Here is a 19,971-nt window from a genome sequence, read left to right as displayed (position 1 = left end):
CTTCTTGCCGGTATCTGAACACAGTTAGATCAATCAAACTCAGTGTTACGCCAATCTCTGCACTTACCTTGTTTCTTCTTTGGAGGCCCTTTTCCTTTTCGTTTGCGCCTAAAAATGGACATAACCATTAGAACTTCCATGTGCCCTTAACAGCTCATCACAACGTACAGTTCGTTCATAGCAACTCTGTGCTCGTCTGCCGTATTCGGGAACTCAAACATCGGGTAAGCAGCACGGATATGTCTAAATTTAACCGGTGACTCAATCGGATAGTATGAAATAACTGCTGGACCTTTCATTTTCTTTCTGAGAATCTTGTTGCCGGTTCGAATACTATCCGGATTGAACACGGTTTGGAAGACTTCACATGATGTCTTGAGAAGCTGCCGCATCCGTTGAGTTGATGGACGGGGAACTAGCATCGACATGGTGGCTAATATCTCCCTAAACTATGTGATCCACCATATAATTGCAGCTCGTGTGCCGGGCCTCTGTATGAAACACTTGTGTTAAGAAATGTGTAATATCCGTCGAGCGAAACAATTTTCGTGGTCTTCCGTGCCCTTTCTCCGCCACAGTCCCATCCATACATTGTGGCTTGTACGGGGTAGCGCTCTCGGACAAACAAACGACACGCGCGTATGACGTGAAATACAGTCCCAGTCAGATGCTAACTGTGTCCGGCGACGGAACGAGATGTCCGACTTAACAAGCGATCAGCTGAAAGAGTTAGCACTAGAATTTCCTGCTCGATATAATCAATTTGATCTCCTAAGCAGCTTAATTTCAAAGGTAAGTGACATTAAGGCGACACAGCAAGGCGGGATCTAAATAGTCCTTTTCTATGTAGGACAAAACATCAAATCCCACCGCTATAGCACTAACAGGCCAGCCATCTTCTGGAAAAACGGCTGTTTTGCGACGATTTCTTCGAGAAGTGCGGTTTTCTCACACATGGCTTTCTTGCGATGAAAGTGTAACGTTACGAGTTTTGCTTCAGCGCATATTGGCTGCACTTAGAGCCATTGGAACGCAGGATCCCAATAAACTAGACTACAGTATAATGTGTCACAACTTTACGTTGTTTGTGACCCAATTAAATGACGTTTTAAAGGCGTTAGCTTTAGAAGAAGCCCACTTCGTTGTTAGTACTTTGTCAAGGGCATAGATGGTCTTCAAATAACGCTGTATGCAGGTCCTTGATCGCATTGATGAGCTTGGAGAACCATACGAATCCTTTTACCAGTTGGTAATTAATATTGGCGAGATGGTATAATAGTTTGAATATTTATTGCAAGAGCACTGAGCTTACTGCGCTAGCTGCGATACGACGGAATTACATTTATTCTGATATCCTCCGGCAGTGAGCCAAGATCGAGCGTCACCACCACCTTCCCGCATATTTACTTTCCGCCATACAGCAAAGCCGAGTCCCTTGCCATATTGAGGAGTCAAACTCCTGGTTCAATTCAATCTATGCTAGGGCCCACCGACCGAGAGCTGTCAGATGTACAACTAACATCGCTATGGTCATCGTATTGCCAAGTAATCATTGATACATACTTTCCTCTATATGGACCTGATATACAACAACTCAAGGCTACGGCTAGAGAAGCGTTTCCCACATACGCACAACCTGTCTTGCATGGAGTTGTCGGAATTCTCCCATCAAACAGGGATTCTCAGAGCGGATTTGTCAAGCTATACAAAATTAACCAGCCGCTCCTAACATCTGAGGAGCTTGTTCGAAACTCATTTGTCTCATATGTTCAAAGTGCTGGCGGGACGGAAGCAACTGGACATCATGACATGCCGATGTATTCCAAGTATCTTCTATGCGCCGCTTATTTGGCCTCTTACAACAAACCACGGCACGATATTAGACTCTTCTCACGGATACGAGAGAGTAGGCGGCGAATTCGGAAATCAACAAGCCATAAATTCAAAGACAAGGTTAGTGATAATATATCCACGAGCATATTGCGCAGATGCTAATATTGACCGAGATCAACGGCAGAAGCCTTGCGCCTTCACCGTTTGAATACGAAAGATTGCTGGCGATCTTTCAATGTATCGTGCCAGAGAAGATAGACTCCGCGACAGACATTCAGATTCAGGTAATTTGGTTGTGTTCGTGTTCAGCTTATCCAAAAGAAACTAACACGTCGACATAGTTCGCAACTCTTGCAACTCTGAAATTGATCACTCGAGTCGGGGGTGATAGTTCAGGAGCAAATAGCATGGATATACTAGAATCTAGGACAAAATGGAGAGTGAATGTGTCATGGGACATTATTTTACAGATTGCGCGAGACATCAAGCTTCAATTGGAGAATTACTTAATGGAATGATAATGTTGATCTGTTAAATAGAGATATAGATTAAGACTGAGAAACAGCAGGATCGTCGCTAGTGCAACTAACTGCCTGTAGCATCTTACCCGCTCCAGTCGGAAAACAAGCAGCTCTTAATGCAGAGAAAGTCAAGGGGATGGTGTTCCTGACCCTGTTTAAGCGGCGGCGCATTTGCGAAAGCATAATAATGTTTTGGGTTCTCACTGCACCCCTGAATGATCGGACTGCACGCTAATAAATGCGCCAAATTGTCCCTCAAGTAGCACTGCAGATTAACACGCGGGGACAGACATATTATTCTGCTGTCGTGCGACAGATTCGCTACGAGAGTTTATTAACCTGTACGGGTAACATACTAGCGCTGGATCCTTGGAAACCATCATGAGCTCATTGGAAACCTCACAACTAAGCTCTCGGAAATAATGGCTAGCGACTGGATCCTTGTGCGGCAGGCTCAGAAAATGGCGAAGGAAAAGAAGTACGAGGAAGCTATCGCGTTGTACTCCAAGGTGAGTTGTATCATGCCTAATACGCCGGCACACCAGTAATTGCCATTTCTGAATTAGGCATTCGATCTGCGAAGGCGAAACGGAGTTTTGGTAGCCATAGATTGGCTGGAGATGCGGTGCAATTGTTATTTGGAGAACCAAAACTTGGAATCGGCATTGGCAGACGCGAAGACTATTATTACGCTAGACAAAACATCCTCTGTGGTACGAGCGTTTATGACAGAATCGTGGTTACATTTTATAACATACAATGATTGATTAGGGCTATCTATTAGCAGGCAAGATATATCAACTCTTGAACAATGACGCTGAAGCCGCAAATATATATGGAACGGGATTGCGAATGGTCAGTGAAATTCAAAAGTCTCGGGCACAATCCGGCCATGGAGGCGTACGTGATCCACTTCAAAAACTACCTCCAGAAGTAGTTGAGCTCATATTTGGGTACATGCCGTTCAGACAAGTCGTCCAGTTGCAGCGTGTATGTACTAGCTGGAAGGTATTGATAGAAGGCAGTCCTAGTTTATGGAGCTCGTTAGATTTTCGGACATGCAAAAAGGAGAGTGTTACCCCCGAGATCCTACAATCATGCATATCCAAGTCTAGGGGATCAATTAAGAGGGTGTATTTAAGTAACCTGACTCCTCTTTGCTCCGCCCTTTGTCTGGGCATCGTCTTGGGCCATAATTTGCCTCTTGACATTGTGGATCGCATATCGGTCGACATTCAGTCAAGTTCATGGGCGCTGGATATACCATTCACGAACACTAACAGCGATGCTCCAAGGCAACTGAACTATCTATACCTCGATCAAAGGGTTGGATTGGTTTTCAACAACTGGACTACTTTGGGCGACGATACATGGAGTCGAATGTCACAGCTTACAGTACTCCGAGCACATGCGAAGGTCTTTCCTGACATCGTTGAAATTCTCTGTCGTGGATATCTTCGGAGGCTAAATATTCTAGATTGTTATTACGATCCCAAAGAAAGTGGACGATGCAGAAGTATATACAATATAAGCATTCCAACACCAGATAGTCCTGATTTTAGGACTTTGCCACAGTTGGAGATCTTTAATTTTGGTGGAATCGCTGCGGAGCCAGCGGGGAAGCATGGAGGGGTCAATGGCAAAGGAGTCTCAGTTTACGTCGATCACAGAGAACTTGATAACTTTTTGCGCATGCTGCCCAATCTTAGGAAATTTTCCTGCATTGATGTGCACACTAGCTCAAGAGGACCTGAAGGACATTACTTTGAGCGTACGGATTTCAGGCATAATCCAGCACTGGAGGAATTAGTCATTATTGGAACATGGCTTGAGAGAATGCCGACGCTTTCATCATCTTGCAAGAAACTCACTTTGAGTCACACAAGTTGTACACCTAGAACGGTGATCCATGGTGGTTCAGAAATGCGATATGATAGTAGCTTCTTGGGAGAGGACAGCACTGTCTTGTTAGACGAGTACTCGAGTATCGAGGATTTGGATCTGTCCAGTTGTGAGATGCTCATTGATAGCAAACTTATTGCCACGTTGGCTCGCTGCGACGGATCGCGACTTACAAGCTTGAATCTAGCTAATTGTCCTGGCTTGTTCTTTTCCACGCCCATATTCGGCGCGGTTCTCATGACTAGAATTGTTCAAAGTTGTCCGTTTCTACGGAAGTTGAACGTCAGTGAAAACAGCTCGGTAGGCGACTTTGTGCTTCTGGAGATTAGCAAGCTGCGCTATTTGGAATATCTTGACATTTCTTGCACGGGAGTGCATAACTTAGGCGTCTTGGTGCTGCTCAAAGGCCTGTTCCTTGGAGATTCGGTTGAGAAGGACTATCTTCGTGAGGACTCAGTGTTACGAGATATGATCGAGCAGAATAGAGCACTATTGCTAGATGGGGATCCGAAAGCCTATCCTGTAGTCTTCAATAGGTTAATTGCGAATGGATGTCACGGTCTATCTGATGACATGTGCTGGTGGATTGAAAGCATCGGTGTTCGATTAGAGTGCAAGCTTTTTAAGGAAACTAATAGGAGGAAAAGGAAACGTGAGGAAACCTAGCTTGATTATCTTTTGCTAGTACGTGCATTGTTGGGATTGACTTTAGATATGCGAATTGGCCGTTGGTAGGAGGGTCGGTGTTTGGGATTTATACACAATTTTGTAAAACAACTAATACCACATCTACTACATCTATTAACAGCTAGTTGTTTCCATAGATGACAAAACGCATAATGCATATGAAATCATCCGTTGGGTTGATGCAAACCAAACTTGATGTACATTTGTGCTGAGAATGAGTTCTATATAGACCAAAACTAACTCTATATTCTCAAAACTTCCGGGCCGTAACTCCGTTCAAAAATGCACGCAAACCAAACGCGAAAAAAATCCGAAAGGTGCTGGCTCAATAACGCAGTCCTACTATATGCCGTCATATCTTGTCCTATAAAATCGAGATGTTAGTACAGTCAAATCGCGAATAGTAATGCATAATAAGTCAGCCAGGAATTAAATTGTTTGTAACATAGACAATTATTTACTCAGAGTGGCTGCTACAATATGAGGAAATCAAACATATCAGATTCAGAAACTTCAAAATCTATTATTCAGGAACCAGATTTATGACAGAGAGGACAGCAGATTTTATAGGACGTTTCCGGAGGATAGATACATCTTAAAACAAAACAATCCAGCGGTTCGATATCCAAAAACCTGCAGAGCAAGACGCGTATTCCAAAGGAAATAACTTGACATACTTCTAATATCTTTCGTTGCCGGTTAAGCCAGCTGGATGGCGAATCATCGACTTTCTTGACAACGATGACCTTGTTCTGCTGAATTCTGGCCGTTAATGCGTACCATGCGCTGGTCATTAGAGCCAGTTCGCGTTTAATTGTTGCTGCTTCCTCGACTGAAACCGTTCGCTATAGAAAGTTAGCTCGATCACGCAACATATTTCATATATAATGTCGAACCTTCTTGGACTCATCTAAGGCCTTGCGATGGTGACTCTCATTTTCAGCTTTCAGCTTTTTGATATATTCTTGGGATTTCCTAAGTTTCTCTCGCTGCGTTTCCACGCGCTTCTGCAGGTCAATCACCCAACTCTTCAATTCCGATTCGTATCCTCCACCATTAGGATCTAACGACACTAGCGACATTCTCAGTGAAGTATTTGCTCTACTGACTTCTAAAAGCTCCTCGTGGCTAGCCGTTAACTTTTGGTAGATCCTCTCCTTCTCGAGTAACGCCTTGTTAAGGAGATCAACCTGCCTCAGGCGATCTGCTTCTTGCTCCTCCTTCTGCAGTTTCAGCACGTCGTAATCCTTCTGTAATTCTTGAAGCCTGTGAGACACCGACTTGCGCAAGTCGACAAGAATGTCCTTTTTGTCCTTATCGACTAAGTCCACTAAGGGATACTATTAGATTTGCAGTGAATACTGGCAATGTCCTAAACTTACAGTCGGCTTGAACTAAATACAGCTTTTGTTCTTGTTCGTTGAACCGCTCTTGAAGTTCTTCTAGTTGTCGCTTGGATTCGTTGAGCTCGTCCTTCGCATTTTGCAACGAATTTCTGAGCTGGACAATCGCCTCAGATCTGCGAACACAAGCGTTAGAGCTTACCCAATCGGGAACACAAGATATCGTACCCTTGGTTCACAGGCCCATCTTCAAAAGCATCGACTTGGGACTGAAGAACGAGCTTCTCCTGATAAATTTGCAAATAGTCATCTTGGAGCTTCTCTTTAAGATGAAGAGTATCGCGCAAAGTCGTTTCCAACTCTACGGATGCATGAGAACTATCGATAGATGTGTTTGCTGTAATGCTATTCGCATGATACGATGCTAGCTCACGCTGAAGACGAGCAACCTCAAGTTTCAGGTCGTTAACGGTCAGTACTAGATCCTGATCTTGCGCGTCTTTCAAAGTGGCCTCAAAGTGTTCAGTCGCATTTAGCTCCAAGTCCTGTAACCTTTCTTCTAGACCGGATATGGTTTCCTGATCGCGTGAACGGTCGTCTTCCAACGCCATGGCCTTCTCTCTCAAGAATATCAATTCCTGTCGAGCTTGATCGGCAGAACTTTCTGCTCCTTTTGCTTTGCGTCGGTAAAAGTCGCATTCAGATTGTAGAACGTCCACCTGCCGACGCAGTCCAAAAACCTGTTGAGTGTCTTCATCAAGCAGCTTCGACTTCTCCACTAAATACGTGTTTTCATTCCGGGTAATCTATGATTGGTGAGACCTTATCGCAAGCATGTATTATCAGTTGTGAGCATACGTGCAGTTGCCTCTGCAGATCTTCAGTCTCTGCAGCCTGTTTCTTATATTTCTCGACTTGATTGGCTACCTTTCGAAGTCTGTCAATTTCGTGCTTCGCTTCGTCGAGTCGGTCTTTGAGTGCCACTGCATTCTCTAACTCTACTTGGACCATTTCGATCTACCCGATCACTGTCAGCCTGGCCGTGGGACGCCTATCCTAGTAGAATACCACTTACCTGAACTACCAATTCCTTAGTCTTCGTCTCGGAATCGGCAAGTTTCTTGTCCTTTTCCATCAGCTGCTCCTCCAGTTCCTGCATGTTGTTTTGCAAATACTCAATTTGACTCTTCGCCTTATTGTCTGCAATTTCAACTTGCAGTTTCGACATGCCAGCGGCTTGTTCCACTTGCTCCTGTAATGACACGTTTTCCTGCTTTAATTTGTCGTAGCTCTCCTGCAGCGCAGAATTGTGCTCTTGCAGCTCTGCATATGCCCGTTCAAGAGGATCATATCGAGCCAGTATCTTACTAACTTCGCTCTGTATCAGTACTTCTATGTCGTATTCGGCAGCTATGCCGTCCTTCTTATCTTCAGACCCGTGCTTACTCACTCGGATGAGTTCCAATAATGTATTCCTCGCCTCGACGTCTGTTATCCGTTCAATATTGTCCATATATTCCGAGCATTTCGCCTCGGCATTGACGGATACAACGAGAACCAGGCGAACAAGTTTAACTGCTTCTTCGATTGACGCGTCTTTGGCTATCAAGCTCACATTAGGGGTCAATGAGTCGTCGAGATCGCCGAGATGGAGAGTATCAATGTAGTACGTGGACAATGCCTTATATAACCGTTTCACTATAATATTGATTAACATTAAAGTATATTATATTACATAGCGACCAGGACGAGACACGTACGATTGCGCACAGCAGCTATGAACGATGGTTTTTCTGCGCCGGACGAAGCGGGTTCAATGGCGCTCGAGTCAAAGTACTCTTTATCGATATCAACAAGAATCCTTGACAAAGATATTCCATCCGCTACATCGCTTAACGACGATATCGGCGGTATTCCGAGGGACGGAGGCAGAGTGTTAATCTGCCAATAATGTTAATACATCCTTGGCGCTTGGACCACGAGATATACCATACCCACACAACTAATGCTTGCTCTGTAGAACCTGGTGACACCATTGTGACGATATATTCAAGGTAATGGGAGTTCCAGATATGGCAGGGTTCCAGCTGTCAGTGGTTTAGACGAGAGAGGTGTTGAACTGGTAATGAGCATCTATATTCGTTTTGCTCCCTATCGGGTGCAGGACGCTGGTTATCGCTAATTATAGAGCATATGAATATATAAACGGGAGTTTATACCTGTCCACTAAAGGGTTATAACACGTCCAAGTGTAGGAGACAGTTCGTGCGAATTAATGCATGTGAATTCGGACCGAGTCCCGCCAGTGCAATACCCTTACCCTACACTATTACCTAACACATTTGTCTCGATATGCAGTTTTGATGTTACTATGCCTTACAGCGGCATATTGGAACAGGCAAGTGGAACTAATTTGGAATGCAGTTCGCATGGCGAAACAATTACAGTCAACAATGAGCCCATCCACATAACCATACAAAGTTCGGCCATGCCTCTGAACGCGGTCAATTGATTATTGAAACAACTGTTGAAAATAAACCGTAGTAAGCACACCGCAAGTTATTGAAAACCATTAAAAACATACCATATATAATCAACGCAAACAGGACGCAAAATAAAGTGACCCAAACCAATGAAACGCCACAAACGCTTTCGCAGTTCAAGATTTCCATAATAATGCTCGCACTCATGCGTGGCAAAGTCCAACGTTAACGCTATTGATTCCGTGATAATCATGCGCGAAATGCAGATTCTCTTCTCAAGATCAGATGACACTATAGTCTCCTCCATCTGAAGTACTGCTGCAATAGAATCAATAATGCAGTTTACTAGCAAAATAACGACGATATTGTATATCAATTAATAGAATAGACGTCCAAGTCTCACCGTCCAACCCAATCTCCTTCTAAATGTCTGTATAACGACTATCTGACCAAACCCAAGGCACCCTATAGTCGCCATACAACGTCTACGTGCTAACAGGCTTATCCTCCTCAATCGCGAACGGGAAGTCCGCGACCGAAGCTTTCTCCTTGAACGCCGCCAAAACTCCCTTTAAGGCGACTCCCTTTGGAACCGTGATCGCAAAACCTCTGTGAGATGATCAGCGCCTTCTGTTCTGTAACATTCTAGTATCCAGGTCATACCTCATAACTGTGTTATACTCATGAGTTATCGAGCCTCCCAAGTCCTTGATCGCTTTCATGGCGATGTTCACGACACTACGCCTTTCGTTAGAATCGACTCAAACCACTTTTGACGCTGCTCATGGAGTACGGAAAACCAACTTACGAATCAGGCGTATCCAGCATCTTGTATCGAATAATATAGGACGCGAAAGCCGGCTGAGCATTACCAGCCGCAGCCACATTGTCATCAACGGTAACGCCTTCCGAGGCAGCCTTGTCGGCGGTAGACATATTAGATGAGTGAGAGAATATTGACACATCATTGTTGCGCATGTATGAATAGGATAGCACCGCGATCGCAATGATCAAGACCAGGGAAAGGATGGCATACGGTCGTACAATAATCATAGTGAATTGCGCAAGTAGTCGACTATTTCCAATCGCACGGAATAATTTATATGTCGGTGGGTGTCGTGATAAGAATAAAGAATGGCAAGGCGAAAGACGGTTGCGTAGGCGGCTTCGCTTGCGCGGGAGACGCCGTGGCAGCACCGCCACCACTGTTAATTATTTCTTGGCTTGTGTCCTGTGGCTGGTTTACTACTCGTACGCCCAAAGATATAGAGAATCACAACGATAGAGCAGACTACAGTAGTATTATTCCTAGTCGTATCATCACCACCTTGCTGACTACAAGGAATAATAAATTCATGCCTTAACTTCATTTACGCCCAACAGGGTGTGATCTGTCAGCTGTCTAATAGGGGCGGGGGTTGTACACGCTTGATGCTAAATTGGTGTACGTTTAACAAATTAGTTTTCTTCAGTGAAGTCATGATGGTTTGGTGTCTTTGTGCATTCATCACAGACTATATATTCGTGTGATTGCTCGATCCTTCGCTGAAATGTGTAATCTCAAGTTTCGAAACCGACAAAAACCTCTCGTGTGATTAATAAGGAATATAGAGCCAAAAAGTAGTCACTGGCATCGAAACAGGTCCGACTCGTGCGTTCGTTCCCAGAACAGACTGTATTGATGTCTCTCCGCATCATGTCGTCATTGCGGCGGTCTACGTAAGGAACTGACTTGGGCGTGACCGGTTATAGGCGGGGGGGGCATCCCTCACAATTGTCACGCTTCGCATCACACGAGTCCCAAATACAAAGGCGGACATCGATGACGTTTGCGAACAGCAGCCCGTCGCTAACGCTAGAAAACTTCGTATGAGAATAACATCATGTAGTGGACGCCGCGTGTTCAGCCATCATTAATAAGTAAATCCCCTCCCGTCCAGATGATCATATTCGCCACGTTTTACAACTGCCTGATCGACATATATCGAGAATAGCTGTTAAGATAACTACTGCCTACATACGTGCAAGACCATGAATAGCGCAGACATCATAAGTGCTCCTGGCTATACATACCACTCAACGGTGGATCCGGTTCAGTATTGTACGGGCTTCCCCACGAGCCATGACCAATCTACTCCACGCTCCCTTCCACCCATCCAACCTCCCACTGACGAATCCTCCTTCTTATCGGTCAAGAAAATGACAACATCGCGTACTCCGCCTCCTGCTGGGGACTCGATCTTAGATCAGATCGGGAATACACCTCTAATAAGGTTAAATCGCATTCCTCAAGCGCATGGCATTAAGGCTACGATTCGTACGTATCCCCGTCGTGTTGTAATCTATTTGGACAACGATGCTAACAGGTCAGTTGCTAAACTTGAGTTTTTCAATGCTGGGGGATCGGTGAAGGATCGCATTGCCATGCGAATGGTCGAAGACGCCGAAAAATCGGGCAGAATCAGGCCAGGGTATACTTTAATCGAGCCGACATCAGGAAACACGTACGCCATATCATGATAATGGAATTCACGTCCAATTTCACTAACAGACTTTGCAGAGGTATCGGTCTCGCGCTCGTGGCAGCAGTGAAAGGCTACAGAACAATAATCACAATGCCCGAAAAAATGTCTCAAGAGAAAGTCCTTGTTCTGAAGGCTTTGGGTGCGGAAATCGTCCGGACACCCACAGAAGCTGCGTGGGATTCTCCTGAAAGTCACATCGGCGTCGCGAAAAAACTTGAGAAAGAGATTCCTAATGCGGTGATTCTCGATCAGTACGGCAATATTAATAATCCACTTGCCCACGAGGTCGGTACCGGCACTGAGATATGGGAGCAGACTGGAGGAAATATTACTGCGCTTGTTGCTGGTGCGGGCACTGGTGGCACGATTACCGGCATTGCGCGGGCATTAAAGAAGAGAAAGCCTGACGTTCATGTTGTTGGAGTTGATCCAGTAGGATCCATTCTTGCCCAACCCGACTCGTTGAATTCGAAAATTAAATCGTACAAAGTTGAAGGGATTGGATACGATTTCATACCCGATGTTCTTGATCGCGGTTTAGTCGATGAATGGATCAAGACTGACGACGCTGAAGCATTCCACCTAGCTCGCAAACTCATCAGCGAGGAGGGAATTTTGAGCGGTGGAAGTAGCGGCTCGGCATTAGCCGGAGCGCTCCAGTACGCTAAGAACTTATCCGAGAAGGATGTCGTTGTTGTCATATTGCCAGATAGCATCCGATCCTACCTAACCAAATTCGTGTCAGACGACTGGATGCGCGAAAATGGGTTCCGGCGTGATCCAACGGTTGTCGATGGTGGGAAGAAGTTCAAGGATGCTACTATCGCAGACTTGAACCTCAATCCTGTGGACACGATTTTGGAGTCGGAGGCATTGCAGAAAGCGATTGAAATTATGGAGATCCATGGATACGACCAATTGCCGGTCCTCGACCACGAAGGGCTACTTGTCGGCTTAGTGACGTTGGGAAACATCCTTTCTCGAGTCGCCAGTAAGCGCGTCAAGCCATCGTCGCCGGTCAAGGATGCCATGTGGAATTTCGCTCATCTCGAGGAGACATCACCGGATGGACATAGTCATCATCGTGTGAATGGCCATGGCAAGGGAAAGTTGGTAAGACGGAGGCATGACCATTATGACGTGATTACAGTGGACACGCCCCTGTCGACATTGACAGACTTTTTTGAATTCAATTCTTCGGCCGTGGTTACCGAGGCAGGGGCTGGAAGGCATGCGAAACCAATTCATGTTGTGACGAAGGTTGATCTGTTAGCATATCTTGTGAAGAGTGGCGAGGATTTTTAAGTATTCATGAGTTTGAATGTTGAGTAGTACACCTCTTGATGTAAATATTCGAGAATGTATTAATCCTCAGTATTTGCACATAAAGCGGGTGCTCGGTTCAACTATCGACTCTCTGCACCAAAATATCTTAAAATAACCCAATTTTCCTGCGCGGACTTTGGTAGTGTAATATGCGTACTGAGACGGACTCAGGCAACTGTGGAAATTCCATCTCATCGCGCGAGCCGCTCGAACGTATGTCACGGCTGATTTTTTGAGTCTGGCCACGTCAACACGACGACAACCAAGAATCACTATATCGGCCGTTGACTACAGAGCAGAACGACGTACGATTGGACGAAGACGACAGAGGTCTCAGCTTATTAGACGACAAGAATACCTAGCTGTTCGACGCTATAATGTCGGCCCCGCCAGAAACCGATGAGCCCGGCCACTTGACATCTCCGGAGAAGGTGTCTACGTCTGGCTACGGCCTTCCAGTTTACATTCTCATTGTAGGATTGCTTATAATTACCGCGTATTTTGCATATGAATTGATTTTCCGGAGAACGAAAGGCGTCGCGGCAGGCGGACCCAGGTTCATAATTGCCGGCCCGTCAGGGTCCGGTAAGACTTCACTATTTACCTTGGTATGTTAAGTCTGTCATACCTTTTTTTACTCGGTATAATGTGCGTCAGTCGAGGGCAGTTGCTAATGTCAAACAGCTACGATATGGCAAGAAGTCGACGACTCTTCCGTCAGTGGAACAAAACCTCACCGCCAAATTCCGCCTGCCGAATCTCCCAGACACTGCGAAACCGTTCGTGCTGATCGACACACCCGGCCACCAAAAACTGCGGCACGGCATGTTCTCCGCCTTGCAAACCGCCCAAGCAGCGCGCACTGTTCTCGGCGTGCTCTATGTCGTTGACGCGTCTGCCATGTCGCGACCGGAGCGCCTGCGCGAGGCGGCCGAGTATATGTACGACATTTTGCGCATCACGGAGCGCGTTCAGGGCGGTACAGACGTGCTTGTTGCTGCGAATAAGAGTGAATTATTTACGGCCGTGCCTGCGAAGCGATTACGTACGCTGTTGGAGACGGAGCTGTATAAGATCCGGGAATCGCGGGCCAAATCTGTCAGCAAGGTGGCGGCGGGCGGTGAGAAAGACGATGAGGATGACGATAATGAGGATGTTGTTGGTGGTAGCGGATGGATAGGAAAAAGAGGGGAGAAGGGCTCATTTAAGCTTGAGGATTTAGAGACTGAAGTTACTGTTATTGACGGTAGTGTAGATAACGGCAAGATTGATGCCTGGATTGGGTGGATGGAGGAACGTGCTGTCAACTGATTGGATTCCAACTTGAATAAATCGTACATAGGCCACAAATTGTGTAGTCGACCAATGACCGAGGTAGACACTGTGCAAGTTTACATTTCCTAAGACGAACTGACGTCAGACTGCAGAATTATTTTACCGTTTCACTAAGAATACACGCGCGCCTGATTCGGCGGACTACATTTTCGCTGTCTGCGGGTATAGCAGGCGACAGTACCAGTACGTTTTAAAAGAAAAGTGACACCCTGGGGCTTGCGATTGTTGGGAACCCACAGCAGATCAGAACCGAGTTTGCAGCGACGATGCAGCGCTTTGGACTGCGTGGGTGCAGAAACTGACATTTTAGCCGCCAAAGGCGGATCCGCAGCCTTGGTAGGCCATGGCACAAAACAGGCCAGAGTTGCCACATATTTCGAGCAAGCTATTATACTCGTCGTTAAATTGTAACTAGTAACCAAACGGTGAGGCAGCGGCTCGTGAGCAGCGGGTTGGGGACGTGCTTGAGTGTGCGCCGGCGGCTTCACAAGCTGCGTAGCGCGCAGCATTTGCCTGCGTGTCCAACAAACGGCACGAGCCTACATATCCGTTCTCAAGCAGTCCACTTAGAACCGCAGCAGCACCGGCACACTGCGAATGCAGCACAACCACGCGAACAGTGTAGAGACCGTGACGAGAACGCACGCGGCGTAAACCACAGCACTCCATAAGCGGGAAGCCGCGCAGTGGCCTGTCCCTAATTCGGGTCCGGGGTCGCCGCACACTGCCTGCGTCTCATGCGTCTCGGATGTCGCCCGCACTACATATACATCTACTCCCTCGCCCTGCTCTGTTCTCTTCCGCTTCCGTTACCTCGTTTACGCACCCAATTGCTCTAGCATCCAACCCATCCACCAGATCCTGACCGACGCTAGCACTGATTACGCTCTTGTCGGCGCCTGATCGTCATTCTCTATCGTTCTGACTTTTGTTGCACTCCGGTCGCTCAGTATACCCAGTACTTCATCCTTTCCCACACCCTATATACAATGGCTCCCGCTGGCGGTTCGGCCATTACTATTGGCCCAGATGGAAAAGTCCAGAAGAAATCCATCAGCTGGTCGAACATTCTGCTTGGCGCTGGTCTGAATATGTTTGAGTACGTTGCCCCCTTTTCATTTTCATCATGTCCGGGCTTCCATGCTGATCTGGCATCTTTACAGAGTCACCACATTGGGCCAACCTCTCGAAGTGACAAAGGTATGTCAGCCGCGGAAAACTGTTACAAAAAAGTCATCTCAACAGCCGCGATTTAGAGTGATATTTTATAGTTGTAGCTCGTGGGGATACTAAATTTTTACGATATAGACTACCATGGCGGCGAACAGAGGCGACACTTTTCCTCGCGCAATTGGCCGAATTTGGGGCCGAGGTGGTCCGCTTGGCTTTTATCAAGGCTTGATTCCATGGGTGAGTAACGTTCTTTTCATTACCGACAGGCTGTGGAATGCTCGCTCCATCCATCTCTGCCCTGGTGTAGCTGTTGGCAGGTTCTTTCGACTGGGCCTTTCTCGACCCGGCCCGCGAGTTTGACTCTGAGTGAGGGTCGGGGATTGGTGTTTGAGATAAAATCGTCGGAAGACTTTTCCCCGCATACTGAGCCGCTCGGATGCGATCACGTGCTGTTGGACATCCGACAGCGTCTTATCCGACGCTTGAAGATTCCCTGCGTACCGGTATGTTCCGCCGGCCTAGCTCCGACATCCGGCAAGGTCTGACTCCCGAGTGTCCGCCGCCAGGGATTCCCAAGCTAAATCTATATTTTGGGGAAATTTGTTTGGTTTCGTTGCTCGGAGCCAGAGACCGCACATCCAGGGATTCTGAGATGCAAATAGGGGTGGTTTATTAGAATTTGAACTAACGACACTCTTTTAGGCATGGATTGAGGCTTCAACTAAGGGTGCTGTGCTGCTCTTCGTCTCCAGCGAAGTCGAGTATCGCGCACTAAGTGTCGGCGCTAATTCGTTCACGGCGGGCATCACCGGGGGTTTCTTTGGTATGTAGTATAGCTTGGATGTCGACCCGGTTTATCTAACCTTAGTTGTGCCACTATAGGCGGCCTTGCTCAGGCTTATCTCACTGTTGGTTTCTGCACCTGTATGAAAACTGTCGAAATTACTCGCCACAAGCAAGCTGCTTCGGGCGTGAAGCCTCCGTCTACCATGACCGTCTTTATGGATATTTATAGACGTGAGGGTATCCGTGGTATCAACAAGGGAGTTAACGCCGTTGCAATTCGACAGTGCACAAACTGGGCTAGCAGATTCGGACTTTCTAGATTAACTGAAGTTGTTATCCGGAGGGTTACTGGGAAAGCTGAAGATGCCCCATTGTCTGCATACGAGAAGATTCTGGCGTCTGTCTTTGGTGGTGGTTTGAGTGCCTGGAACCAGCCTATCGAGGTCGTTCGAATTGAGATGCAGAGCAAGACTGAAGACCCTAACCGACCAAAGAACTTGACCGTCGCAAAGACACTAAAGTACATCTACTCGCAGAATGGTATCAAGGGCCTCTTTAGAGGCGTGACTCCACGAATAGGCTTAGGTGTTTGGCAGACGGTGTGCATGGTTGGATTGGGTGACATTGCCAAGGACTTTGTCGCTACATTGACTGGTGAAAAGCCAGCCGGCCATTAAGTTTTCCATCTATATGTATTTTTACGTCCACTTTGTCATGAGTCTCATCTGGCGCAAGCATAGACCCATTCCTTGTGAATTTGCATCTTCAAACGTCGTACGGAGTGATTTGCCATGTATCTAGACTATGTTATGTTGAACGTGAGGGCCACTCCACGCGGCTAGTATCGATCGTTAAATGTCTGGAATCTTTATGTTTGTGTTTATGTTTGTGGCTGGTCCATAAATATATGTTTTGCTCCTAACTGCTGGAGCTGGTTTGTTAACGTAACCCGTGGTGGAACGTAGGTCCCTTGCTGATGACGTCATCAACAACTACAATCCAGAAACCTTCGAATGTCGCCCTCTGTGATCGACGCAATCGAATTGCATAAATACTTCCGAATATCCTGATCGAACGTCTCAAAATTCTCATGGTATAGAACGTAATTGAAGCATGATTCCTTGGGTCATTGGAAATGTAACAGGCATGCTCAGCGGATCGCCGTCTTCAAAGAAGGATAATACTAGTAGGACAGCAACTTCCACAGCAGCGACATCACCACCACCGCCACCACCAACGGCCGGAAGTCCGGTCAGTGACAGCCGCGATATTAACCCACTAAACGATACAGCGCACCTAGACAACAGTCCGACGACCACACAATTGCCACCGGGCCTCGCCGACCCACCGCTCCCGAGCATTACGAAACCGGCACCAGAGTCAGCTACGTCCGTGGATACCAACGACGTCCCGCAGAAGATACGACAATTCGTGGACGAGAGACCGAACGAGCGATACATATTTGACGGGTGAGTTTAGTCGAGACGCGGTTATTGTTTGTGCGATGGGTAGGTGTCTAACCTTGGATGTTTGGCATGGTAGAGATGATCATCACACGAAGCTGTGCCGGTTTGAAGAGGGTGGGCGCAAGTGAGTAATGAATTAGAGACTATTTGAAGGTGTTGGCTAATAGAGCAGATGTTTGAATTTAGCCGCGCCAACAAAAGATGTGCTCGTCCAGATGCAGAAAATGGTTAGGACAATCTTGGTCGCGTGATGGGGTGCGGAATACGGAATTGCTGACGGGAACTAGGACTTTTATTGTGCTTTGGGCCAAGATGTTGGCAGAAGCGAAATCGAGTGCAGCAAGATGTGATAAACCACAGGACCGAGCAGTTTTAGAATAATACGCTGAAGATTCGAAGTACCCCAGTGATATCATATATAAATACATGTGACCTATAGCAACACGTTTATACAAAACAATTGCCGCTTTCATACCACGGCGCTACTAATGCCCAAACGCCTGCAACTGCTGCTCCGCGATGTCAACTCGAAATGTTTCCCTCTGAGTTTCTCGGACCAATTTATCCCACATAGCCAATGCGGCGCGCTTCTTCTCCTGTGAGGTTTTATCCTCGCTCTCAAGCTTTGCATATTCCTTCTTCAACCTTGCCATTTCTTTATCCGCGTCTGGAGTAAGAGAAGGTGCTAACTTTGCATCGCGATGCTGGCTCGGAAACCCATGAGGCGCGAACGAGCTGCGCCGCGATAGAGGAATTGACGCTCCTGAGGGCGTGCGCGGGAGAGGTGTTGCAGGTGTACTGTTCATCATAGCTTTTGGAGCAACAGGGGGAGCGGTCGTTCCGTCGGACCCGCCTGCGGGACCGCCAGCTGACGGGGTCGATATTGGTGAACTGGTGGCGGGAGAGTTTGTGCCGCTGCCGACGTGCTGTGGGATGTGTATGTGATGTGGACGTGGGTGAGGCACCGAGTATGATCGCGGACCGAGGGGCGGTGCAGCCAATGATGGTGTGGTTGGGTGTCCGGTTGTAACAGGCTGCTGCGCCTGAGGGCCGCGGGCGCTGTAGAATTGGTTCGGGCCCTTCAGCCCAGGACCAGTGTGGTCTGCTGATTCAGGAGTCGATCCCTGAGATGACAACGGCTGCTTGTCTGATGCCGCGGTCGTACCTGGAGTGCTTGTACTCCTTGCACTCGCTAATGCCCGCGGTCCAGTCGGCGGTGCTGGAGTATTCGTGACACCGGATGCTGGCTCTCGTTGTGGACCGGATGCCTCTGACACTGACGGTGATTTTCTTGATCCTGGAGAGGATAACTCACCAGAAGGCGCCGGGGGACGATCTTTATAATGGCCCGACAACGGCGGAGAATTATGCCTGCTGCTTCTAGGACTAGGCGGCGTTCTCGATCTCGAGGAATATCCAGGATGTGCATCCCGCCGTCTATCGCTCGTAGACGCCAGTCGTGGTGGACCTAAAGGACTACGCGACCGTGGCCGTCTGAGTGGCGGGCTTCTAGGAGGAGGACTCCTTGGACGGCGAAGAGGGGACCGAGATCGTCTGCGAGTTGCAGTGCTAGGGTAGTGAGATGATGAAGTCTGTAGTGGTGACCCTGGACTCGAGCCTCTCGATGACCGTCGTGGAGAGTATGCGCGCCTTGGCGGTGGACTTCGCGGTGGCGGCGAATACCTGCTGGGTCTATCATAATACCGGTCTCTCTCATCTCTATACGGGCTTCGATCCCGGCGTGGCCCAAATGGTCCCCATCGACCGCTCGACTCTCGTGGACCACTAGGTGGCGGTGATCCTCGTGAAGAAGAAGACGGAGGTGGCCTATACGCACGATCTCTTTCTCGATCCCAATCTCTGTCTCTGTCTCTGTCTCTGTCTCTGTCTCTGTCTCTATCTCTTTCTCTGTCTCTGTCTCTTTCTCTGTCTCTATCTCTATCGCTGTCTCTGTCTCTGTCTCTCTCGCGATCCCATGGACTCCGTTCTCGTCTCGGTGGTGGGGATCTATCCCGATCATAATCTCGCCTTCTGGTAGGTCTATAATCGTCGTACTCTCTTCTGCGATACACCCCGCTGTCGTGATCGTGCTCATAATCTGAACCTCTCACTGGTGCGCGATATGATTGGGATGGAGGACCCCGTGGCGGGTAGTCCCTGTCACCGTCATACAGGTCAGAGTAACCACCCCCAGGTCTGTAAGACGAAGATCTATGTCATATTAGCTAATCTTCTCAATGATCACCAAATTGACCCGTAAGTTGATTCAATCTTGCTGTGAACGTCGGAATTGAACTGAGCATACCGACCCGACACATAATACCGATCTTTCTCGGCCATTCTTTTACTTGCACATTCGCCAATTTCGCCGGTTACTCCAAAATTCGAGCAGTCACAAAAGATACTATTACAGATCAATCCAGTAAGTATCTTGTCTATTACGTCATTGAATGTTTGGGAGATCACAAGCTGCAATTTGTATTAACTTTTAGGAAGGCGAGAAATTGCAGAAGAAAAAGATGCACGTGACTCACCAACCAGCCACACTTACGAGTGCGACCTCCCGCCACAGATGGTGGCTTGGAATCGCA

At 47.4% G+C, this 19,971-nt stretch overlaps 10 protein-coding genes across 10 annotated transcripts; 6 read left to right on the top strand and 4 right to left on the bottom strand.

The window, feature by feature from the left end:
- Nucleotides 1-146: 146 nt before the first annotated feature.
- On the bottom strand, nucleotides 147-422 carry POJ06DRAFT_198551 (mitochondrial ribosomal subunit S27-domain-containing protein; the record flags this gene model as incomplete). Its single annotated transcript, XM_056185115.1, has 1 exon — nucleotides 147-422. The coding sequence occupies one exon, from the start codon at nucleotides 420-422 to the stop codon at nucleotides 147-149; it is 276 nt and encodes a 91-aa protein (XP_056042793.1).
- Nucleotides 423-609: 187 nt separating this feature from the next.
- On the top strand, nucleotides 610-2,240 carry POJ06DRAFT_133466 (origin recognition complex subunit 5 C-terminus-domain-containing protein). The gene is made up of 6 exons (XM_056184406.1): nucleotides 610-792; nucleotides 851-1,144; nucleotides 1,196-1,270; nucleotides 1,321-1,953; nucleotides 2,018-2,117; nucleotides 2,175-2,240. Exons 1-5 carry the CDS (start codon nucleotides 697-699, stop codon nucleotides 2,039-2,041), a joined length of 1,122 nt encoding a protein of 373 aa, XP_056042792.1. The 5' UTR covers nucleotides 610-696; the 3' UTR covers nucleotides 2,042-2,117; nucleotides 2,175-2,240.
- A 26-nt stretch (nucleotides 2,241-2,266) lies between these two features.
- On the top strand, nucleotides 2,267-4,922 carry POJ06DRAFT_282388 (uncharacterized protein; the record flags this gene model as incomplete). The annotated part of the gene is made up of 6 exons (XM_056190024.1): nucleotides 2,267-2,279; nucleotides 3,051-3,067; nucleotides 3,126-4,556; nucleotides 4,581-4,712; nucleotides 4,737-4,867; nucleotides 4,895-4,922. 6 exons carry the CDS (start codon nucleotides 2,267-2,269, stop codon nucleotides 4,920-4,922), a joined length of 1,752 nt encoding a protein of 583 aa, XP_056042791.1.
- A 585-nt stretch (nucleotides 4,923-5,507) lies between these two features.
- On the bottom strand, nucleotides 5,508-8,322 carry POJ06DRAFT_239231 (HOOK protein-domain-containing protein; the record flags this gene model as incomplete). Its single annotated transcript, XM_056186032.1, has 9 exons — nucleotides 5,508-5,576; nucleotides 5,621-5,788; nucleotides 5,840-6,273; nucleotides 6,326-6,462; nucleotides 6,515-7,092; nucleotides 7,145-7,303; nucleotides 7,362-7,984; nucleotides 8,047-8,227; nucleotides 8,281-8,322. 9 exons carry the CDS (start codon nucleotides 8,320-8,322, stop codon nucleotides 5,508-5,510), a joined length of 2,391 nt encoding a protein of 796 aa, XP_056042790.1.
- Nucleotides 8,323-9,165: 843 nt separating this feature from the next.
- POJ06DRAFT_133321 (uncharacterized protein) lies at nucleotides 9,166-10,049 on the bottom strand. Its single transcript, XM_056184405.1, has 3 exons — nucleotides 9,578-10,049; nucleotides 9,433-9,507; nucleotides 9,166-9,378 (listed from the first exon to the last, which is right to left on the bottom strand). The coding sequence occupies exons 1-3, from the start codon at nucleotides 9,820-9,822 to the stop codon at nucleotides 9,255-9,257; spliced, it is 444 nt and encodes a 147-aa protein (XP_056042789.1). The 5' UTR covers nucleotides 9,823-10,049; the 3' UTR covers nucleotides 9,166-9,254.
- Nucleotides 10,050-11,384: 1,335 nt separating this feature from the next.
- Nucleotides 11,385-12,599, top strand: POJ06DRAFT_198654 (tryptophan synthase beta subunit-like PLP-dependent enzyme; the record flags this gene model as incomplete). Its single annotated transcript, XM_056185119.1, has 2 exons — nucleotides 11,385-11,583; nucleotides 11,617-12,599. The coding sequence occupies 2 exons, from the start codon at nucleotides 11,385-11,387 to the stop codon at nucleotides 12,597-12,599; spliced, it is 1,182 nt and encodes a 393-aa protein (XP_056042788.1).
- Nucleotides 12,600-12,764: 165 nt separating this feature from the next.
- Nucleotides 12,765-13,998, top strand: POJ06DRAFT_133306 (signal recognition particle receptor beta subunit-domain-containing protein). The gene is made up of 2 exons (XM_056184404.1): nucleotides 12,765-13,228; nucleotides 13,305-13,998. The coding sequence occupies exons 1-2, from the start codon at nucleotides 12,998-13,000 to the stop codon at nucleotides 13,929-13,931; spliced, it is 858 nt and encodes a 285-aa protein (XP_056042787.1). The 5' UTR covers nucleotides 12,765-12,997; the 3' UTR covers nucleotides 13,932-13,998.
- Nucleotides 13,999-14,705: 707 nt separating this feature from the next.
- POJ06DRAFT_256698 (mitochondrial carrier domain-containing protein) lies at nucleotides 14,706-16,870 on the top strand. The gene is made up of 5 exons (XM_056188053.1): nucleotides 14,706-15,054; nucleotides 15,119-15,155; nucleotides 15,264-15,365; nucleotides 15,831-15,951; nucleotides 16,011-16,870. The coding sequence occupies exons 1-5, from the start codon at nucleotides 14,945-14,947 to the stop codon at nucleotides 16,589-16,591; spliced, it is 951 nt and encodes a 316-aa protein (XP_056042786.1). The 5' UTR covers nucleotides 14,706-14,944; the 3' UTR covers nucleotides 16,592-16,870.
- Nucleotides 16,871-17,821, top strand: POJ06DRAFT_256694 (uncharacterized protein). Its single transcript, XM_056188052.1, has 4 exons — nucleotides 16,871-17,383; nucleotides 17,457-17,504; nucleotides 17,553-17,607; nucleotides 17,668-17,821. Exons 1-4 carry the CDS (start codon nucleotides 17,028-17,030, stop codon nucleotides 17,728-17,730), a joined length of 522 nt encoding a protein of 173 aa, XP_056042785.1. The 5' UTR covers nucleotides 16,871-17,027; the 3' UTR covers nucleotides 17,731-17,821.
- On the bottom strand, nucleotides 17,822-19,879 carry POJ06DRAFT_256690 (uncharacterized protein). The gene is made up of 2 exons (XM_056188051.1): nucleotides 19,686-19,879; nucleotides 17,822-19,591 (listed from the first exon to the last, which is right to left on the bottom strand). Exons 1-2 carry the CDS (start codon nucleotides 19,718-19,720, stop codon nucleotides 17,866-17,868), a joined length of 1,761 nt encoding a protein of 586 aa, XP_056042784.1. The 5' UTR covers nucleotides 19,721-19,879; the 3' UTR covers nucleotides 17,822-17,865.
- Nucleotides 19,880-19,971: the final 92 nt, after the last annotated feature.

Source organism: Lipomyces tetrasporus (assembly GCF_029532465.1).
Source record: "Lipomyces tetrasporus strain NRRL Y-64009 chromosome Unknown POJ06scaffold_7, whole genome shotgun sequence".
Taxonomy (NCBI): Eukaryota; Fungi; Ascomycota; class Lipomycetes; order Lipomycetales; family Lipomycetaceae; genus Lipomyces; species Lipomyces tetrasporus.
Note: the sequence above shows the minus strand (reverse complement) of the source record. Positions and strands in the feature narration are given on the sequence as shown.